The sequence below is a fragment of the Talpa europaea genome, assembly GCF_964194135.1.
Source record: "Talpa europaea genome assembly, chromosome: 3".
NCBI lineage: Eukaryota > Metazoa > Chordata > Mammalia > Eulipotyphla > Talpidae > Talpa > Talpa europaea.
The window spans coordinates 50,693,344-50,717,616 of record NC_140069.1 but is presented as its reverse complement, the minus strand read 5'-3'; the positions used below and the strand labels follow the sequence as shown (position 1 = coordinate 50,717,616).

Sequence of the window (24,273 nt, the reverse complement as noted above, 5' to 3'; positions counted from 1 at the left end):
CTTAAATGCTCACTTATGTCACCATTATAGCTCAGAAACATCTGACCAGTTCTAATGGCTGGATATCTTATTCTTTTTTTTTTTTCCCAAATCTTTTTTTTTTTAATAAATTTTATTTTTATATTCCCCATACAATTGCAACACCCCATTCTGATCCCAATCCCTCCCCTCCTGCCCCCACCCCCCAAAAGTGTCTCTGTTTCATAGTTAATTGTTGATTCTGATTTTCACTTTCTTATAGTTATTCATTTTCCTGGTCCCTTATTTAAGTTTTCTAGATAACTGCTATGAGTGAGACCATCCGGTATTTTTCTTTTTCTTTTTGGCTTATTTCGCTGAGCATGATCCCTTCCAGCGCCATCCATGTTGCTGCAAATTGCATGTGTTTATCTTTTTTGAATGCTGAGTAATATTCCATGGTGTATATGTACCAAATCTTCTTGATCCAGTCATCTATTTTTGGGCATTTGGGCTGTTTCCAAAGCTTAGCTATTGTAAACAGTGCTGCTATAAACATAGGGGTGCAGGTGTTCTTTGGAATTGATGTTTCTGTGTCCTTTGGGTAAATACCTAGGAGTGGAATTGCTGGATCACATGGAAGCTCTATGTTTAGTAGGTCCAGAAATATCCACACAGCTCTCCATAGTGGTTGGACCAGTTTGCACTCCCACCAGCAGTGCAGGAGAGTTCCTTTTTCTCCACACCCTCGTCAACATTTGTTGTTGCTAGTTTTTTTAATATGTGCCATTCTCACTGGTGTAAGATGGTATCTCATGGTAGTTTTGATTTGCATTTCCCTGATGACAAGTGATGTTGAACATTTTTTCATATGCCTGTTGGCCATTTGCATTTCCTCTTCAGAGAAGTTTCTTTTTAGCTCTTCTGCCCATTTTTTCACTGGATTATTTTCTTTCTTGTTGTTGAGTCTCATCAGCTCTTTGCAGATTTTTGTGATCAGCCCTTTATCATTAGTGTTGTGTGCAAAAATGTTCTCCCAGTTGGTGGGGTTTCTCTTTGTTTATGTTATTGTCTCTTTTGCTGTGCAGAAGCTCTTTAATTTGATGTAGTCCCAGCTGTTTATCTTTGCCTTCACTATCACTGCTTTGGGTGATGTGTCTGTAAAGATGTCTTTGATGTGCAAATCATGTAGTGTTTTGCCTATATTTCCTTCTATATATTTTATGGTTTCAGGTCTTATGTCTAGTTCTTTAATCCATTTTGAGTTGATTTCTGTGTATGGTGTGAGGTAGTGGTCAAGCTTCATTCTTTTGCATGTAGTGACCCAGTTTTCCCAGCACCATTTATTGAACAAACTTTCTTTGCTCCAATGCATAGTGTTTGCTCCTTTGTCAAAGATTAGTTGACCATAAATCTGTGGGTTTATTTCTGGATTTTCTATTCGATTCCATTGGTCTGTATGTCTGTTCTTGTTCCAATACCATGCAGTTTTGATGATTATGGCTTTGTAGTAGAGTTTGAAGTCTGGGAGTCTGATGCCTCCATTCCCTTGTTTTTTTTTTTCAGGAGAGCTTTGGCTATTCGGGGTTTTTTGTGATTCCATATGAATTTCATCAATAATTGTTCTATTTCTTTGAAGAATGACATTGAAGTTTTGATTGGAATAGCATTGAATCTGTATATTGCTTTTGGTAGGATGGCCATTTTAATAATGTTTATTCTTCCAATCCATGAGCAGGTGATGTCTCTCCATTTCTTTGTGTCTTCTTCTATTTCTTTTAACAGTGTTTTATAGTTTTCTTTGTATAGGTCCTTTACCTCTTTTGTTAGATTTATTCCCAAATATTGGATTTTTTTTGTTTCAATAATAAAAGGGATGGTTTTTTTTATTTCTTCTTCTTCAGATTTATTGTTTGTGTATAGGAAGGCTACTGACTTTTGCGTGTTGATTTTGTATCCTGCCACTTTACTGAACTGATTGATGAGTTGAATTAGTTTTTCTGTGGAGTATTTGGGGTTCTCTACGTATATTATCATATCATCTGCAAATAGTGATAGTTTGACTTCTTCTTTTCCTATTTGGATTCCTTGGATGTCTTTCTCTTGTCTTATTGTCTGGCTAGGACTTCCAGTATTATATTGAAAAGCAGTGGTGAGAGTGGACATCCTTGTCTTGTTCCAGATCTTAATGGAATTGCTTTCAGCTTTTCACCATTGAGAATGATACTGGCTGTTGGCTTGTCATAGATGGCCTTTATGATGTTGAGGTATGTTCCTTGTATCCCAAGAATTTCAAGGGCTTTTATCATGAATGGGTATTGCACCTTGTCGAAAGTTTTCTCAGCATCTATTGATAATATAATATGGTTTTTATATTTCTTTTTGTTGATGTGTTGGATAACGTTGATTGATTTTCGGATGTTAAACCATCCTTGTGTCCCTGGAATGAATCCTACTTGGTCGTGGTGAATTATCTTATGGATACATTGTTGGATTCTGATAGCTAAAATTTTATTGAGGATTTTTGCATCAGTGTTCATTAGGGAGATTGGCCTGTAGTTTTCCTTTTTTGTGTTGTCCTTGTTTGGTTTTGTATTAGTGTAATGTTGGCTTCATAGAACGTGTTTGGTATTGTCCCTTCCTTCTCAATTTTTTGGAAGAGTTTGTGAAGGACAGGCACTAATTCGTCTCTGAATGTTTGGTAGAATTCATTTGTAAATCCATCATGTCCTGGGCTTTTGTTTTTGGGGAGGTTTTTGATTACCATTTCAATTTCGCTGCTTGTAACTGGTCTGTTTAGGTGTTCTATTTCTTCTTTATCTAGCTTTGGGTGATTGTAGAGTTGTAGGAATTTGTCCGTCTCCTCTAGATTGTTGAACTTGTTTCCATATAACTGTTCATAGTAGTTACTGATTATTCTTTTGATTTCTGCTGTGTCCGTTGTGATTTCTCCTCTTTCATTTGTGATCCTGTTTATTTGTGCTTTCTCCCTTTTTTCCTTTGTGAGCCTGGCTAGGGGTTTGTCTATTTTATTGATTTTTTTCGAAGAACCAGCTCTTGGTTTCATTGATCTTTTGGATTGTATTTTTAGTTTCAATTTCATTTATTTCTGCTTTGGTTTTTATTATTTCTTTTCTTCTACTGGTTTTGGGGTTTTTTTGTTGTTCTTTTTCTAGATCTTTGAGCTTCGAGATTAGGTTGTTTCTTTGAGTTCTTTCTTGTTTCTTGATGTGAGCTTCTGTAGCTATATATTTTCCTCTTATTACTGCTTTTGCTGCATCCCATGCATTTAGGATATTGGTGTCCTCCTTGTCATTCACTTCAAAGAATTTTTTAATTTCTTCTTTGATCTCCTCATTAGTCCTTTGGTCTTCCAGTAGTGTGGTTTTTAGTCTCCATGAGGTAGGAAATTTCCTTGCCTTCTTTTTCTGGTTTATTTCTAGCTTGATGCCTTCATGGTCAGAAAAGATGGTTGGTATGATTTCAATCTTGGTGTATCTGTTGATGTTTGTCTTGTGCCCCAGTATGTGATCGATCCTGGAGAATGATCCCTGTGCACTTGAGAAAAATGTGTACTCCGTTTTTTTGGGGTTTAGTGTTCTATAGATGTCTGTTAAGCCCAAATGCTCTAGGTCCTTATTTAGAGCTTTAGTTTCTTTACTTATTTTTTGTCTTGTTGATCTATCCATTGTTGATAGTGGTGTGTTGAAGTCTCCCACTACGTATGTGTTTTCTCTGATGTCTGTTTTCAGAGAGGACAACATTTGTCTGATATATTTTGGTGCTCCTTCGTTTGGTGAGTATATGTTAATGAGTGTTATTTCTTCTTGAAGTATTGTCCCCTTGATCATAATGTAGTGGCCATTGGGGTGTCTTTTTATTTTTTTGAGTTTGAAGTCTGTTTTATCTGATGGATATCTTATTCTTTATAGTGACCAGACTACATGTTTTAAGCAGGTAAAGCTTTGTTACTCCCTTCCTTAACATCATTTATTGACTTTGTTCTCCATTTAAAGTAATATTCCACTTACTTAGCTCATAAGGTTTTGAAAGCTCTAGCATTTAGTTACCCCTTCAAATCACATACAACTCCACTCCTACTACCATTTAACAACTCTATATATTATACTAAGCTCTTCAATTTCCAGGAAACTTTGCATTTACTATCCTTTTGCCTAGAGTGCTAACTTTTACAATATCTGGTATGATTTAACTTTCAGGTCTCAGACAAATATCATTTCCCCAGAGAGGCATTCTTGATCACTCTATGTAATATATCCCACCCCCATTTGCCTCTAATGTGTTTCTCTACCCCAAACCACCATAGATCCTTTATTTTATTGGTTGATTTGTTTGTCTTACTCTTCTAAAGATTATAAACTCCCTGTACTTTGGATCATGTCAGTCTTAATTATTCTGAGATGAGTGACTACTATGAATATGTGATATGAAAGTAGAAGATGTATCTGGGAAAACTTTGATACCTGTAAAGTCTAGAACACATTATCATAGAGCATCAGCAAATTGGATCAGTTTTTTAGACAGTTTTGAGTATTAAGACAGGAAGTATGATTTTTGTTTTTTCAGGTAATTGCAGCTACAGCAGGTTTTTGGCAAAGTTTTTGACATAATTTATTCATTTGTTCCTTCTTTCTTTTAGCCAATGTGCCAGGAACTGTTCTTTGATCTTGGGAAACAAAGATGTTTAAGACATGTTTCCTGACCTCAAGAACTCTTCAGAGAGCTGCACTGGTAAACACATGCTTTAATACAGTGAGTTGAGTGTTGTCGAGGGTTGTATTCATGATGTTATTCAAACCTTTATTAGGCCTAACTAAATCTTCTTGGGACTGATCAGAGCCAGATATATCTATCTATATATATATATATAATATAAATTCCATGTGGTTTCTACTGTGTTGGTCATTGGTCACTTGTTTGAAGCTATTTAATAGGGTTCTGTGAAATCATTTGCAGAACCAACAAACTTATGGGTAGTTTGATTTGTAAGTACTGGTAGCATCAAAGCCTTAGGCCATTCTAGTCCTGCTACAAAAAGAGAGATGTTCCCTCAGTGGCAGCAAAAAGCCCTAGACCAACCTAGCCCTGGCTTCACAAGTGAGGACATCAGCAGAGAATACTATTAATTTAGCAGCAGAATCAAAGTGATTCCAAATGTGATAAGAGACCAAGAGTCAGAGTCTTTTTCTATCTCCTCTGTGCAAGGTTACCCACTGATATCAGTTGGCTCAGGAAAAAACTTTGGTTTCCATTGACTCAGCTGCAGGGATTGAACTGCAGTTTTAGAGAATCAGAAGAACAAAGTAGACCACGATAGTGTGCAAGAATTCTAAATAATAAGCTGTTACTTGATTGAAACTCTACAAAGTAAGGTAGACACCACATGCTAAATAGGGGACTGCCATTATAATAAATGATTATCAGTAAATATATGATCAAGACTTTCATAACATTAAAAAGAATGTCCAGGAAATACACTCACACACATATATAACCACTTGTCAAATTAAGAATCATGAAAACCACAATTTGAATGAAAAGCCAATATTGGAGAAGAATTGGATGTTGAAACTATCAGGTAAGGATTTTAAAACAGCTTCATAAAAATGATTTAACAATCAATTTCAGAGTGATAGCAGCAGATTGATAAATAAAGTGTCCTTGTTTCATAGCCATCTCTTACCTCACCAATAATATATTGACATTTGACATTCATCAAGTGCCTTTGTGGGAGTTTTGGGGCCATTTTAATAACATATATTCTTCCAATCCATGATATGGAACATCTTTCTATTTCTATGTTTCTTTTATTATTACTTTTCATAGTGTCTTACAGTTTTCAGTGTATAGCTCTTTCACCTCTCTTGTTAAATTCACTTCGATGTATTTTGTCTTTTATTGGATATGGTTGTATATGGAATTGCTGTTTAATTTCTCTTCTAATTCATTCTTTACATATATAAATGCATATATATATAAATTGCATATATATATATATATAGCCACTTTACTGTATTCATGTATTATGAAATCTCAATTTTGATTGAGAATAAGTGTGTTTGGGAAGATCCTGGGCAAAGTCCTAATATGGAGGAGGTCAACCACCTAGAGGACAAACTGAATTCTCTGAATAGAATATTCTGACAGGAAAATATCAAAAAGACATTTATCCCCTTCTCACTTGTGCATGGAAACATAGATGCTACACTGCAAACATTTTTTGCCAAATCCAAAACTCATAAAAGAGCTTAGAAGTGTAATGAGGTAGAAAAATATCCCCGTTTACTTCCATTCAGAAAAATGGAGTGAGAGATAATGCGAGCAGAAAGCTTGGGGTTCTCCTGTAGGTGGTAATTAACTAGAATTATGGCAATTGGGAATGGTGACATTGAAATGTAAAGTAATAATGTTTCAGAAAAACAAACGTTTTGTGATTACTGAATTTCCAGTAGATATCCTTTCATTTATTTATTGACAATTCAATGCCCATTATCTGTCTTTTTATGAAATATAGTTGAATGGTATTGGTGTTTGGAAGGTTGGAATCTCAGATGCAAATTTTTAATAAGATCTAATTAAAAACCAGAAAACTGAATTATATGCAGATTTATATGAATTAATTCAGACATCAGCTCCTAATGCCAATTTGGAACTAAAATAACATTCTACAGATGATAATGTGGCATATGCAATTAATATTTAAGATGCTGAATAAAAAATAGGTGCTGAGTAAAAAATATATCGGATTGACACCACCTCCATTATTAATAGAGAACACTGTCTTGCATATTTATTGATTTAACAAAAGAGACTAGTAAGATTAAGTCAGAAATTTTGGAAATGGTTTTAATTTGGTTTCCTGCTAACTTTCTCCTGATGTTAGGAGGGTCACTAGTAATACTTACCACTTATGGAGATAAAGTAAAAAGTAACCTAAGTATTTCAATAAGTAATTTTTAGGCAGAATGTTATCCTGTCTGAATGCTTTGGACCCAAAGCAAGAATTCTTAAAGCTTTGAGGGTCAGTCCATGGATTGGTAAACACCCAGGGATGTTACATAAAATTTGGTATTTGTGTGCACACATCTGCCTTTTTGTTTGTTTGTTTTTGACCAAACAGTTCCATGGCTCTCATCAAATGAAATAGATCTTGTATTAAAATAATTTCTACTGTTGTCTGATTAATAATAATGACTCACTGAAGAGTTATTAACTCACTCATGGTTATGCTTTTATCTAGTGGACATTAAAATTAAATGTATATTGAGACAATCAATATCACTATTTAGTTGGTATTCATTCTTCCACTCATTAAGTGTGCCAATATTCTATATAGTACAAGGTTGCCTGTTAGTAGTTATAGTTCCTTAATTTCCAGTCATCCTTTTTTGTTGTATAATATAAATTTGCACCCATTAATTAGTTATTGATATCTCTAGATTGATTTTTTCAAACATTTAAAGATGAATTTTATCTTCATATGCATTTATATTTTAAAAATAAATTTATTTGAATTCATACTATTAACAAAATTATAATTAACAAAAAGAAAAAAAGGTTTACATCAATATATAGTATACTCATGAAGTTCAAGACTATAATTAGTATAAGCTACATTAAGAGAATATTTGTTAGTTTTATTATCAGATAAAAGCAATAAAGATACAATATGCATTCATAGCATCAAAAGGTATGCTATGAAAATATATGTGATAAAAATGATTATGACAATACTAGTGATAACAAATGTAAGTATATAAAATATATGATCTAAATCTATAAAAGTAATAGTAGACATCAAAATATTACCTAACACTTAATTTGAGTAGATCATTAAGTGTTCACTCAGGAAAACAGAAACCATTCTGTGTCTGGGTCATATAGTGTTTAATACAAATGAGTTTATATGATTGTTCAGATGATGGAGAGCTAGAAGTTTGGGGCACAGAGATCAGAGATATGCTACTAAATGTAGGTGAGAAGAGTTGATTCCAAAGTTCTTACATGCAGCAGGGAAGCAGGTCATTCTCGGTGTTTGCCTGGAAGCTGCTGCCGAAGCTGCAGGTCTCCAATATTTTTGTAGAGTTCTCACAACTATCTCACAACTGATCTGTAGTGGAGGTCTCCACAAATTTGCTGGGAAGCTGATTTCATCTGCCCTCACATCTGCCTGCAATTGACTCCAGAGAAAAACTTTTTCTGCATCGTTCTACTTTGTAGGTCTTCTGTAAATTCCCCACATTGCAAAACTCTAAACCAGATTATATAAAGACAATTCTGGGAAATTGCTCCCAGCCTTAGAACGAAATGTTAGATAACCCATTACAGTAGGCTATATATATCCCAAGCACCTAATAAATGTCTTGCTTTTATTATCTTATTTAATTCATCCTGGTAACCCCATGTTGAAGGTACTATTATCATTCACATTTAGTAGATGAAGTATCGAATGTTAAATTGATAAAAATAAAGGCCATCACCTTGTCTCCCCAACAGTCACATAGCCAGTAAGTAGATCAGTAATTAAAAAAAAAAAAATTGGGCCTCCACGGTGGCGCAGTGGTTGAGCGCTGGGTTGCGAAGCTGCCCGCAGCCTCTGCAGCACCGGTTCGATCTCCGGCCACCGGTTGAGGGTCCCACATGGCACGCAGACCTCTCCTGCCGCCAGCTGCCCCTCAGCAGTCTGTCTTCTGCTCCCTGCTCTGGCTCTGGTGAATTCTCTGACCCTCCCGCGCTTCTGACTGTACCCAGTGCTTGTATAATTAAATAAATAAACCTTTAAAACAAAACAAAACAAAACTAAAAGTTGTCCATCTGATTTCAGTCTTGGTGTCTAATCACAGCCTTATCCTGTACCTTACATTGTCTTTCATTTACCTGATTAATATTATTGATATTTTTATCAGCACACATTGGTGGGCTCTTAAGGATACCACTCAAGAATGCAATAACTTGAGGGCCTCCCCGGTGGCGCAGCGGTTGAGCGCTGGGTTGCGAAGCTGCCTGCGGCCTCTGCGGCGCCGGTTCGATCCCCGGCTGCTCCCCGGCCACCAGAGGAGGGTCCCACATGGCGCGCAGACCTCTCCTGCCGCCCGCTGCTTCCCTCAGCAGTGTACTTCGGTCCTTCTGCCTGCTCTGCACCCTGCTCTGGCTCTGGTGAATTCTCTCACCCTCCCGTGCTTCTGACTGTACCCAGTGCATGTATAAACAAAAAAAAAAACAAACAAACCAGCAAACAAATAAATAAAGCATGCCTCTATAAAAATTAAAAAAAAAAAAAAAAAGAATGCAATAACTTGAGACACTGAATGTCAGTAAAAGCACTGTTGCTTATTGCAAGAACAGGACCTCCCCTGGTGGCGCAGCGGTTGAGTGCTGGGTTGCGAAGCTGCAGGCAGCCTCTGCAGCGCTGGTTCCATCCCTGGCAGCGAGAGGGTCCAACATTGCGACAGACCACTCCTGCCGCGTCCTCTGCTCCCCCCATATGTCTGCCTGTTCTGCTCTCTGCTCTGTTGAATTCTGTCACCCTCCAGCGCTTCTGACTGTACCCAGTGCTTGCATAAATAAATAAATAAATCTTTTAAAGAAAGAAAGTGAAAGAACAAGCGACAGAGCTCCAGGGAGACTATTTCAAAGAGAAGAGGTTCTCTGGGGCCCAGCTGGGAATTATAAGGACAAGGATCTCAGTTGCCTGCGTCTTAGTTCCATTTTTTCTCTGCTTTGTTTTCCTCATTAATTTTTCTTTGCTTTGGTTGGTCAGATCCACTTACAAACTGCCCAATGTCCCATTTCCTGGGCTTGCACTCTGGTGAAAATCTGTCATGTGCCTAAATATACTCAAAATATACCATAAACCCTAGCATCCCCACTGGAGTTCATAAGGACGCTGCAAGTCATTTTACACAGGTGTAAGGGGTGGCGGTCTTGTGGGAACCTGCAACTTCCAGAGCTTGTGGTCTCAGCAGGATGTTATGCTCTGATCCACTTGACACAGTCCTGCACAATTGTCCTCGTGACTCAGGGTTTCATCATTTGCTCCAGTTTCAACGAGCAATTTTTCCATGCTTGTTTCAATATAAGTTAAATGCGAATTAAATCCTTTGTTGGTGGCAGTTGCTAATATATTTTGTTTGCAAATTGAATGCCCCAAATTTAACCAGCCTGTAAGTACAAACAGAATTTTACTTAATACCTATATTTTATCAGTCTCCAAGTCCTTAGCCTAAAATTTCCACAAATGTTTTTTTTTGCTCCAGGGCAGGAGTGTTATTACCACTTCCACTTTTGTTTTAATCTATATGTGCCCACAGCCAAAAATCTCCCAAGGATCTTTGGCTAAAGGAAAGCTTGCAAATTACTGAAGCAGTAAAAGAGGAAGGCTTCCCAAATTACAGCTTTGATTTCTGGCTGAAAAGGGGGCAGGCAAGGACATTATTAGAAGGTGTCGAGGTGGGTCCCTTCTAAATCTTCTGCCCTAAATTAGGACATTCAGTGAGCCGCAGTTCTCAGCTCTGGAGAGGGCTTTCATCACTAAGTTGGTAGGTGGGGTCCCTTATCCTCCCAGCTGGGAGCACCTCTGCACTGTGGCTTCCGTATCCCCGATGGGTTTGATGATGGAGTCCCTAGAGTGCTGTGCAGGGCAGAAGTGTGGGCTTTCTGGCGACAGACAGCGCTTCAGAGACACAGAGGTGCCCCGGCACACTGCAGTCAGCTCCCGGGGCATGGGGGTGGGGTGACTTTCAGGGATTGGCACAATTCTCGGCCCTGGGGATGTCCGCGTCCCGGGAAGGTTTGGTGTGGCGGCCAGGGAGTTACCGCGTCAGTGGCTCTCCTCTGGGACAGTTGCGGAGACGACAGTGTCCCCGGGCAGTAAGGAGGTGTCACACACGTACCCACGTTGGGGACTCTGCTCCCCAGGCATTCTGGCGCTGCCAAATGTCTGGGGCACTCGGGCGGGGATCCGGGGTCTCCGCATCTTGGGTTACAGCGCCCGGGCCCGACGAGCTCGCCGGAGCCCGATCTGCGCCTGCGCGGGGCCGCCGGACCCGCGCGAACCTGGAGTTGGCGCCATGTTGCTGCTCCTCGGCCGGCGCTGCAGTCTGTGGGCCCTGAGGCGAGCACCGCCTACCGGTGGCGAAGGAGCGGATGGCTAGGCGCACCTTCTCTATTTGGGCTTGACTCCAGGTCTATGGAATTACATGTTGTAACTACTGTACTGATTGGTAAGACTTGTAGATTAATTCACTTATTCCCTCTGGAATCCTGGTGATGTTCAGCCGCCATACCTGACTGACTTGCTGCTCTGGAACACCTTTTTTTTTTGTCCTTCTGGAAACGTCCTGTGAAGCTTTATGCGGTTAGCTTTCTTTCTCCAACCTGACATTCCATTTGCTGGACTCCTTTCTTATCTCCTCTGTCAGCCCCCTCAGTTCTATCTCTCTTTGATTAAATCTTGTGTGTGTGAGTGAGAGGGGGGGAGGGAATGAAAAGGAGATCAATCTTTTTTTATTGCCAGGGGCAACTTTTCAAAACTAAAGATTTAAATTTTCATGTCTAATACTATTAATTCTTAGAAGATCTAGTAGTAGAACTGTTACAGGGCAGGGAGAGGGGCACCCCAGACCCTGCAAACTTGCCTGCCTGCTCGAAATAAGTTCTGCCAACTGCTGCACCAACACAAAACTCATGAGACTTTAATGAAAAGGAACTTTAATATAATTAGTAAACAATACAGGAAAGGCAAAGACTATAGTTTCTAAATCAAACACCCAAAGTTACCCCCCGCCTCGTGGTTGTAAAAGTCCACCCAAGCAGGATTGGCGCAGAACAAGGACCCAAAGCCTGCCCCAAGTCTAAAACATCTTCCAGTGGGGACCCACAGAAAAGGATCAGAAACAACCAGACAAGGCTGGGAGGAAAAGGGCAAAATCAAGACAAAACCCGCCACTTTCACCTCCCCACGGGTCTCACCCACATCTGTGTCAACCAGTCTTCCACCAAAAGGCAAGCACAGTTTCTTCACGTGTCTCTTGGCTCCGTCTGCCTCCTCCAGGTCTCCTTCTGGCTCTCCATCCTGCTTCCTTCCTCAGTCTCCTCTGCAGCTTCTCCTCCATGCTCAGCTCTACCCTTCTCTGGGTGGGGCAGAAAACCTGGAACCACCCCCCTTTCCTGGGGACCACCCTCTTACAGAAATAGAAATACTTAAAACTTAAATGGAACCATAAAGACCTTGAATTTCTCCTTGAGGTAATAGGTGAGAAATAGACACAGTTACTTGATTTTATACTGTTAAAGTGACAGTAAATAAAACAATATGGCATTTAAAAAATAGACACGTGGATCAGTGGAACAGAATCAAAGTCAAAAAATAGTTCCACACATTTATCACTACTTAATGTATAATAAAGGAGCCAAGCCGTACATGAGGAAAGGCAAATCTCTTCAACAAATTGAACTGTAAAAAGTGGACAACTACTTGTAAAAGAATGAAGTTGGACCACACTCTAACTCCACATACAATCTTAAGCTAAAAGTGGACTGAAGATTTAGTCATAAAACTTGCACCAATAAGATATGTGGAAGAAAACCATTGGCAATACGTTTAATTATATCAATGAGAAGTATGCCTTTGGAGACGCTACCCTTCTGGCAAGGGAATAAAAATAAACTATTGTGATTATCTTATACAGTGAAAGAAAATATGTCAGTTGAAAAGACATTCTACTGAATGGGAGGAAATATTTATATATTATACAACTGACAGGGGTTAATAAAAGACAAACAAAAATCTTATGCACTTTAACCACAAAATCCTCAGACAACCCACTTCATAAATGGGTAGCAGATCTGAGCAGACAGTTCACCAAAGAGAATATCCAGAAGATGTTCATCATCACCTTCGATAAAGAAGATGCATGTCAAAATCACAATGAGTTATTCATTTTATACTGTGTGAATTGCACACATTGAAAAGACCTCCAGAAAGTGCTGGAAAAGAGGCAGAGAAAAAAGAGCTTAATGTATTTTTGGTGGAAAGCCACTTCACAAAATGATCTGAATTTGCCTTTTAAAAATAAAAATGGAAATACTGTATGACTCAGTAATTCCACTCTTGGGCATTACAACTAAAATATATACTCTACATTGTTCATTATTTACAGCAGCATTATTTACAGTAACTAGGACATGAAAACAACCTAAGTGCGCACTGACAGAGACTTGGATTAAGAGGATGTGGTTTAATCCAAATAATGGAATGCTATTCAGCCATAAGAAAAGAGGAAGCATTGCCATTTACAATGAAATGAAAGGAGTTTTAAGGAATTATGTGTAGTATAGGCAAATCAAAATGACAAAGATAAATACTGGACATTTTCATAAGGATGATTTGACAAAGCAAAATATTTGCAAAGGCTAATAGATACTAGTAAATGAAGTTAAGTTTTTGAGCTTAAGAAGAAGGAGGGAGACAAGGTTAAAGGGTGTAAGGGATTATTGTGAGAAGATAAATAAATAAATAGAAGAGGAAAAACAGGCCTAGTTGTAAACCCACATTCTAATGGTGATAACTGTTTGGAGAGAGGCTGAAAAGCTCAGTGAAAAGTGAGCAGTCCAGAATGAGGGGAAGAAGAGTATTGAGAAAGGTTTCAGGAAAGCTTGTAATAGAAGAGGCAGGGAGAGAGCGGCAATTGTATAGTGGCGCCAGAGTTGTCTGAGCTCCATGGATCCTTGGGGGTCCTGTTTCTAGCAGCCTGTTTAGGCCAGGGTAGTGCTGAGTTCTAGGATAGCCTGGTATACTTGGGGTTCATGGGAGCGCAGGTATTACTGGGAGTATTTCATACCAGGGTAGTACTGTGGTCTTGGGGGTTTTGGAAACACCAGACATCCAGGGGAACAATTTTTTTCACATCTGAGAAAGAGGTTTCTGTCAGGTTTAAGTCCTCAAAATCATTTAAATCCTAATATGAGTGAATACATGCAATAGGTATGAGGCAGTTTAATTTCTTTTATAAATACAGTGATCTAAAATTGGATTCTTGTCCAACCAGGATACCCAGCATATCCTATTGCAAACATTAACTATTTTTATTGTGGTTATGACTGAACTTGTTCTGTGTCTTTAATCTTATATATTCCTTCATGGAATTTAAGGGTATCCAAAACTGGTTACTAAACTGATATTTTAACTTAGCAGTCATTACTTGGTTTATTATGATTGTATGATACATTTTCTAAACACAATTTGGCAGCACTTCAGTTTAATGTAAAAGAAAAAAAAACATTAGAAATTTTCCACTTAATTTGAAAGAAAGAACGGTGTGTAAAATCTTCAGAGGTTTCGGGGTAGAAAAATTGCTGTGGCTTTAAAGCCCTGTTATCTGACCTAATTTTGCTTTATCTGAGTGCCCAGTCCTGTGACAAGAGCAATCTTGTTGGTTCTTCTATTTTTCTCTCTATTTTTCTCACAGATTTTGTAATATAAATTGAATTTTAATAGAATATAATACATTTCTTTTACAGGAGCAAATCCAAAATGTTTAAACTTGTATCCCACTGATACATAATTGGGGCTTAATTGAACATTGCATTGCTTTATTACAGTAGAGAAATGACTTCTGTGTTATAACATAATAATTGTATTTTAAATAATAGAAATAAAGAAGACTTGTGCTAACTTTAGGTTGTTTGCTTGTCTATTTTTCAGAATCTTAAAAGTTATGTTTATTTGATACGTATTTTGCTTCACAGTGTTTGTGGTACAAATTCTTTACTCTTTTTCTTTTTACCAACTCTATGCTCGATATGTACATTTTTATAATACCTTGAATTATTTCATCCATGTCTCTGAGATCAACTTGTAGTTTTGTCATCTACAAAATCTATAGCCTCTACTCACATAAATCTGTGTCTTGCTAGACTATTGTAAATATCAGCAAATTTCCCTGAGGTGTCATGGCAGTAATTTCTTACATAGGAGGTTAGGTGATTATATCTGTGGAATTGAATGCTTCGTTGTTGTTTGCTGGTACGGTAAGGTCTTGAATTATTAATATTTCTCTGTGTAAATAAACCCAGCATTCATCCATTCAATAGATATTTGTCCCAGGCTGTAGGGACAGGGTAGAGATTGAACCAGGCCAGCGGTTGTAGGGCATGAGAAGAGACTGGCCTAAACAGATGAGCAAATATTAAATTAGAAAACTCTGGAGAGTGCTAAGTGCTGCAAAGGAAATAAAATAGTAAAGTGATAAAGACTTACAAAGATTGGTTAGGGTAAGCCTCTCTAAGAAGGTATCATTAGAGAAGTATCATTCAAGAGGAATGATGACAAGCCATCTGAACATCTGAGAGAAGATGTTCAAAGGATATAGGCTACCAACAAAAAAAGAAAGTGAGGGGACTGGACATTTCCAGTATCCTTTCTGTTGATACTCCTGGTATGTGATTTTCTGACCTACTCACTTTAACTATTGCCACTCACAAAATCTGAGTTTAAGATGACAATTGACAGACTAGGATTATGGACTAAAACCAGCAAGATAAAATGTGACTAATATGAAGATAAAATGAGTAACTGGGTTGATAAGACCAGTTACATAGCACAAAATAATACCCACATGGCTTGACAGCTAGTCGTATGAGAACAATCTAGGATTTCTATTGACCACAAATTGAAGCTTACTCTTTGTTCTTCCCGACTGGAAAAAAACACTGTGTAGGTATTACCTATAGTCCGGTATCTACCCAATTTAAAACATCATTCCAGCTATCCAAAAATGGAAGAACCTGCTTTTGCAGGTACAGAACTGTCTATTGCTGGAGGAGGAGGAGGAGGGAGGAAGTGAGGAAAGAGGGGAAGAGAAGGAGGAGTGAGTCTGATTTGTTACTTGTTTCATGCCAACAATTTTTTGGCATATTTATATATGGTTAAGAAGGTTCATTAAAAATATAATGTATACCATCACTCATCCAAACTTTAAAATTTTTAGGTTAAAATCTAGATTAAATGAATTTAGGTTAGAATTTTAGTATGCTTTTGGTCAAGTAGAATAATAAAAATAGATTAAAAAATAAATAAATATATATCAGCTTTATTATGCATTAGCTGTGTAGCATAGACAATTTACTTCTCTGCAATTCAGTTTCTTCAAAATTAGAACAATAATTAATGCCTGCAAAGAAAGGTTGTTAATAAGGATTAAATTAGTTGCTGTTCATAAAGCAATTAGAGCAGAACCTAGCAATAGTAAGTGCTATATATGAGATATTATTATTACCATTGTTATTATTATGGTGATGATCATGATGTAAGTGTACATTTATTCTACCTTTAGGAATTAATGACCAAATTAATAACTGAGACACCTGACCAGCCAATCCCATTTCTCATTGACCATCTGCAGTCTAAACAAGGACATCGTGGACAACTTCAAAGAACTTTCTCTGGATCTGCAGCCCTCTGGGCAGAAAGTGAAGGTAAATGAAAAACAAATGCAGTTAGTTTGGTATATTTGAAATAAAAATTTACAAAAGTCTTTGTGATTATAATAAGCTAAATCTACATGGTTTCCTAGGTTTTTATGTATTCATCTGTGACTTCAACCATATGCTAAAATTTGTCATAAAATATCTTTCCTTGAATTTGAATATATATTATACTTAAGAATGTGAGAATTTATGTATTCAGTCTTAATAGAAGTAAAGATTTAGAAATGTGTGAAAATATTTCACTAAGATAAATTCAAATAAATTCTGAACTTTATTTTATAAAGAATTTGAAATAAATACTTATAGCTCACTGTGTAGAAAAGCAAACAATAGATTTATGCAAAGTTTTCTTGTTGCTCAAAAGGCTGATTGTCCTCTATTTACCTAAGGCTCAATTTTATTGTATGTGTTAAGTTCAAACTTAGGAAGATTAATTTACTCTGCACATTGTAGAACCAGCCTTACCTAGTCTAGAGTAAACTCATCTCCCCAAAAAGCACTGTTGAGATAATTGGGTACACTTCAATCTTTGATTGTGACATACCTTAACTAAAAAGTCTGACTTTTTTTCTTTTAAATACTTATTTGTTGCTTTGATATTTATTTTCAAACCCAAATCTCCCATGTCTGTTGCTTATGTAGCTAACTCCTTGTCTGACTCCTATGGGAATCTGACTAATAAGACTTCACATGCTTTTCTAGGATGATAATTCTCATTTCCCTTTTGTTCAAGCTCTGTGAGATTCCATGAGGAGATTTTAGTCTTTGACCATGTTCTCATATTGAATTCCTTTTGTTTTTGTGAGTTTATCCATTGTTCTGTTTTTAAATTTGTTTTTATGGAAATATAATTGATATGCACTATGTTAGTTTTAGGTGTGTGGCATAATTATGCTATAAATATGCATATGTGTATATTGGGTTCTTGGAAAATTCATGATGTATTTTCCTGTTTTTCAAGCAAAAATGCATCATTATTTTCCGACAACCCAATATGCATGCATATTGTCATCTACAAAATCTACTAGCCTCTACTCACAAATATCTGCGTCTTCCTAGACTATTATAAATGTCAAAAAATATCCCTGAGATATCATGGCAGTTTTTTATATAGGAGGTTAGGAGATTATATCTGCAGGGCTGAGATATCTATGAATGCTTCATTGTTGTTTGCTGGTATATACACATACACATACACATATATTGTGAAGTAATCACCATAATCTTTTAACCTTCTACTCTTAGCAATTTTTCAAATTTGGAATACAATACTTGTTTACATAATTAATATAATTACAACAATTAAAAATGATAAGTTGATGAAAATGGCTTAATTATAATCTTTATAAATTTATGAAGATTTTCTGGAAAATAAATTGACAGTTTGAAGCCATGTTTCAATACCACACCAAACAGAGCAGGGTTTTGTAATTGGTTATCCCCTAAATAATGTAGGTAACTCTGGTTTCAGTCTTCCATACACGGTTATCTGCATTTTGTAGGAAACTAGCATGTGGATTTTTGGCATAGAGGACAGGTTACTCTTAATTTTCTTGGCTCATTTTCTCTTGGGAATGCGTTTAGGTAGGAGTCTCAGCTGTAGACAATCAGTATCATCCACATAATCATTAAAATCACAAAAGTGAAAGAATGGAAGAACTGGTAGTCAAATCTATAGATAAAGTAGGAGGTAGACTGGGAGAAGGCAAGTGTGAGATTGTATCTGATGCCTTAGTCTGTCTGTTTATTTAGAAGTGAGAGTATTGACAAAATAATTGTTAATTGGATAGGGGAGATTAAAGTGAATGTTGACAATTGTGAAAAATCAAGAGAAATGAAATAAGAGTTGGCAAAAGAAAAATAAAAAAGATGATTAAGTGGGTCTGGGATTCATCTGAAGTTGAAGACATGAAATAGTCATGAGATTGTGATTTTTCTCTGACTGTGCCCAGAAGTACTAGGCAGGGAAGAGAGAAAGCAATTTGAGAGACCAATTAAAAATTGTGGTTGTCAACAAAAAACTATGAACCAGAGACACTTTTTGGGGGGTGGGGGCGGGAGGGGAGGGATTGGAGTCAAAATGGGGGGGTTGCAATCGTATGGGGAATATAAAAATAAAATTTATTATTTAAAAAAAATAAAAAAGAATTAAAAAAATTGTGGTTGTACCATGTTGAGTGTGGAAGATGGAAGAAGTTTTGCAAGAAGTTGAGGACATTTGTGAACATGTTTTCAGGTAACCAAAGCATACAGTCTGGGTTGAGAGAGCAGTGAGCAAGGTTAGGAAAAGATGTGGACATGCAAAGAAAGCAGAGAGCTATAAGTTCTTCAGGAGGCCATTGTAAATATAGGTGTAGTGAGAATATGAGATACAGAGGTTGGAAGTTGTGATTTTTGAGATCAGGGCTTTTGAGGTAGAATGATATCAGATGATGGAATCTTTCAATGTTTTGTTACTTTTATTTACCAAAGAATACAATGCTCCATGACACTCAGTTAAAGTAATGGTTATTCATGCCTTAAAAGGCCCTTAAATAATTTCAGTTTAATATGATCTTAATTATTTTAATACAGAAACTCATCATATCAAATTTAAAACCCAAATTTACACAGGAAATTATGCAAGAAATATTTTTAGATATTTCCATTATTTTTGATATTAGGTAATCCACACATTTTTCTTGGTGTATCTAATGCCTTCATGGATATGTTTTTTGATCAATCTGGAAGTTACTTATTGAGTATATATAATACTATGTATGTATTTGTTTTAACAGAACATAAAGGGACAAGAAGGGATTTCAGAAACTATGAAAAACCTTGGCAGTTAACTGCAAAGAAGCCTAAGAAGTCAAAAAGTGACCTTGCTGTGTCTAATATTTCTCCACCATCACCAGAATCCAAATCATGTAAGGAAGTTTATCATTCACATGTTACTTAATGTATGTAGTCTATGTTCTTAGCTAACTGAAGAAAAGGTAAGAATTAAAGCCAAACTTTTTGTGTTTCTATTGAGCCTAATGAGTTTCACTTTTATCTTTTATTTCATCATTAACTTTGGTCATTCATTCATGTACTATATATATATATGAATGAGCTCAATTCTCAAATAACCTAGAGTTTCCCCCTCACGTGTCATAGCCAGTTGCAGCATTGTATTCCCTTTAAAACAATAGCAACCCTACATTTAATAAAGTACATAAAAGCAAGTTAAATGTTTTAAAGGGGGAAGCTAAGGAGAATTACATTCAAAACATTTAACAAAATTTTAAATAATCCTTTACCCCTGATATTCCTGAAATCCTACTCATAACACTAAAATTCCTATACATATCCTCTTCCACTATATCTTCTCTTTCAATGCATCTTCTTTTTTCTCACTGATTTTTTTGCCAGTTTCCCCTCTGGTTTGCTTACCACTACATATGTCTATGCATGTCAAATAGCTTAGATATGCAACAAATTGTTTATTCTTGGAATACAGGAGACCTTTAAAGTGGTTATTACACATCAATTTTTTGTGCTTGTCACAGATTAGATATTTTAATTTTAACAGAGAAAGGAGTAGAATTTTAACAGTAGAAAGGAGTAAAACTTTGAAGAATATGTTAAATAGATCCTGAATTAGAATCATTTGTGAAAGTGACTGAAATTAATTCTTGTGTTTATTTACATTGTGGTACTTTTAACAGTATTACATTCATCACAAAGTTCTTGCAAAAACTGCAAAATACTCAAAACATTAAATGTTCTTTAAAAATTATGACTATGCTGAAAATTATCCTGTTTCACCAGTTATATTCATAAGATTAGATACCCCCCAATTTTTAAATATAGAAGTTTAAAATATCATGTGCTATCTACAATCACATGTAATGTCCAATATAATTCCTGGCTCAATTAGTAAGTATTAAATGAAAACAAATGAGTAAAGAATAAATGAAAAATCAATCAAGTTTCAACTGTCCTATTTACCTTTCTATCCTAGGTCTGTCCATCTGTTTCTCTCTTTCTCACTCTCAATCTCAATTATTCCTTCCTCCACCCATGATAAATCTAAAATACTAAAGCCTTATTAATTTTTAAAGGATACCTCCTGGATCTTATTACAATGAGGTAAAATGCTAAAAGACCCCTTATTCTTCAGAGCCATACTCTTAGTGGATGCTACCTAATCACAAAATATTGCTGGTGGTCTGGTGTGTATTGATATGGAAACTCACTGCATATTGCAGAGGGTTGCTTACTATGCAACATTGCTGAGAGAAATTCAAGAACTAAATAAATGGATTAATTTTAATTTATTTTTTTTTGTGGGGGGAGGGTTGTGTGTTTGATGCCATGTCTCAGAAACCCTTGCTTAATCCAAGGCCAAAATAATTTATTCTGTTTTCTTTTAAGTATTTTATAGTTTTAGCTACTAAATTTAGGTCTCCAGTCAATTTTGAGTTCTTTGTATATGGTAGGAGGTAGGGGTCCAAATTCATCCTATTGCATGTGTATATTCAGTTATCTCTTTGTTTGATAGCACTATTTGTTGAAAACACTAATTTTACCATTTATTAGTATTGGTGCCCTTGTTGAAAATCAATAATAAATGTAAAGATTTAGTTCTATGCTTTCAACTCTATTTCAAAAATGTATTTTCTATATCTACATATAGACACCATACTGTTTTTATTACTGAATCTTAGCAATGATTGTTATAATAGGACATTGTGAGTCCTTGATCTGTTTTTTTCCTCAAAGATTATTTAGGCTATTTGGGGTCCCTTGCAATTCCATATGAATTTCAGCATCACTTTTCTATTTTTTGCAAAAAAAGAGTCATCAAGATTTTTAATAGGAAATACATTAAATTAATAGATCCCTTTGGAATTATTGTGATCCTAATGATTCATGAACATAGGATGTCTTTCCATTTGTTTAGGTCTTCTAAAATTCCTTTTCTACAATGTTTTATAGTTTTTGATATGTAAGAATAACAACTTCTTGGTTAAATTTATTCTTAAGTATTTTGTTCTTTTATATGCTATTGTGGATAATATATGCTATTATTTTCCTTAATTGGTTGTTCATTTTCTTTAGAAACACCTGATTTTTCAAATGTTGATCTTGTGTCCTCTAATTTTTCAGAATGTGTTTATTGTTTATAATGATAATTTTTGTTTTATTTCAGATTTTTCTACCTAAGATCATACCACATACAAAGATAGTTTTACTTTTATTTTTCCAATTTGGGTATGGTTTATTTCTTTATCTTGCCTAATTGCTCTGGCTAGAAATTTCAATACAATATTGGAGAGAAGTGATGAAAGCAGGCATTTTTTGTTTATCCTTATCTTGGGGTAAATTTTCATTCTTTTACCAAGCTACATGATATTAAATGTTGGTGTTTTGTTTTTTTTTTTAATAATAAATTTTATTTTTATATTCCCCATACAATTGCAGCCCCCCAATTCTGAACCCAAACCCTCCCCTCCTGCCCCTGCCCCCCTAAAAGTGTCTCTGGTTCACAGTTTTTTGTTGATTTTGATTTTCACTTTCTTATAGTTATTCATTTTCCTGGTCCCTTATTTAAGTTTTCTAGATTCCTGCTATGAGTGAGACCATCCGGTATTTTTCTTTTTCTTTTTGGCTTATTTCGCTGAGCATGATCCCTTCCAGCGCCATCCATGTTGCTGCAAATTGCATGTGTTTATCTTTTTTGAATGCTGAGTAATATTCCATGGTATATATGTACCACATCTTCTTGATCCAGTCATCTATTTTTGGGCATTCGGGTTGTTTCCAAAGCTTAGCTATTGTAAACAGTGCTGCTATAAACTAAATGTTGGTGTTTTGTAAATGCCTTTTATCATGTTGAGGGGGTTCCTTTTAATTCCTATTTTATTTATTTATTTATTTATTTATTTTAAGATTTATTTATTTATTTATACAAGCACTGGGTACAGTCCGAAGCACAGGAGGGTGAGAGAATTCACCAGAGCCACAGCAGAGAGCAGAACAGGCAGAAGGACTGAAGTACACTGCTGAGGGGAGCAGCGGGTGGCAGGAGAGGTCTGTGAGCCATGTGGGACCCTCGCCGGAGGCTGGGGATCGAACCAGCGCTGCAGAGTCTGCGGGCAGCTTCTCAGCCCAGCACTCTACCGCTGCGCCACCAGGAGAGGCCCTTAATTCCTATTTTCATGGTTATTTTTGTTAATTTTTTTAAATGTTAGATTTTGTCAAGTCTTTTCAATTAAGATTATCACATGTTTTTTTTTCTTCATTCTATGAACAAGTGTATTATGTTGATTGACTTTTTTATATTAAATAATTTTTGCATTTATGGAATAAATCTCATTTGCTGTTGAGGTTTTTGCATTTTTATTTAAGAGATAATGTAGGATGATACAAGATATTCTTGTGATGCCTTTTTCTTTTGTGAGGGTTATCTCCTTTTCTATGTTTTTGAAAGAGGTTGGGAGGCTTAGGTGTTAATTCTTAAAATATTCGATAAAATTCACTATTGAAGCCATGTTTTCCTTGGTTTGTCTTTGATTTTTCATTGTCTTGTCAATAATTCTTTGTTTACTTTTGAGTCACTTTCAGTTGTTTCTCCAATTTTTTCCACTTTAAGTTTATTGGCATAAAATTGTTTGATTTTTTTTTAATAATCCTTAAAAAAATCTATAAATCAGTTGTGAACTTTCCGTTTTTCTTTTGCTTTTTATGTTTAGTTTTGTTTTTTTGTGATCAGAGAAGAAAATTTTATGATTTTAACCTTTTAAAACTTATTTAGACTTATTCTGTGGTCTGAGATATGGTCTATACTAGAGTCCATGTGCATTTGAGAAGAATGTGTATAATACTGTTGTTCTGTTGAGTTTCTGTGTATGTCTTTTAGGTATAATTGGTTTATATGGTTGTTCAAACCCTCCGTTGATATTCTATTTTCTGGCATATTTTAAATGAAAGTGTGGTACTTAGAAGAAACCTTCAAATGAAAACATTAACATTTATAAAATTTTAGAAACAGTTGAAAATTTAAGTAATTCAAATTTATTGGTTCAAAAGAATGAGATAGACAGTATCTAAAAAGTTATTTGGAGGAAATAATACATTCATTTTTTAGCCCATAGATAGAAACTACTGGTAGAGACTGTACATCAGAATTTAATTAATAATAAAAAAAAGAGTTTTTCAAAATAAGTTTTGTTTGTGAAGTAGTGACTGCATTATAGATGAATGGAGGCTACCCATCTCCTTGCTGCTGTGGACAGGCTCTTGCATTGGGGGTAGGTGAGCTTTGCCTTAGTGATGTCACTGATTAGTAGCTCTAATCTCAGATTCTGTCACTTCATATGATTCAATTTATGTTGTTGATACTGTTGTGTTGTTTTTCGTTTCTTTTGAGGACATTTTTAAAAGTGTTGTTAAACTGCACCACTGAGTTTTAAGATCAGGTGTGACCTAAATAATCAATCAAAAACCTGTAGAGATGTTCTCAGTTAGAGCGTATATTTTGGACTAATGCTTATTTTCCCACATCTCCTTCCATTATTTATCAAATTATCTTTTGAAATCACCCAGCATAGTTGATTAGATAGGATTTGATCATACTGTGTCTTTGGTTGTCCTAGATTTGGTTCCCATGATAAGTTGGGCATTATATAGGTAACAAATTTTCACAAACTAAAAAAAAGGCAAAAAGAAATGTGCCTTAGTTTTTGAAAGCTGAGGAGGAAAAGTGCTTGTTTGTCTTGTTAGTTAGTTCTCTATAGTGTTACATATATAACTTCCCCTAAATGCAATGGCTTAAAA

At 35.9% G+C, this 24,273-nt stretch overlaps 1 protein-coding gene across 1 annotated transcript in view; it reads left to right on the top strand.

The window, feature by feature from the left end:
- Window positions 1-24,273, top strand: part of LOC311168025 (uncharacterized protein C8orf34 homolog) — a gene marked incomplete at both ends in the record, with an annotated part of 338,634 nt that overhangs the window by 54,823 nt on the left and 259,538 nt on the right. Inside the window, 2 exon segments of the mRNA XM_084229301.1 lie at window positions 16,314-16,455; window positions 19,245-19,376. Coding sequence (XP_084085427.1) covers window positions 16,314-16,455; window positions 19,245-19,376 — 274 coding nt within the window.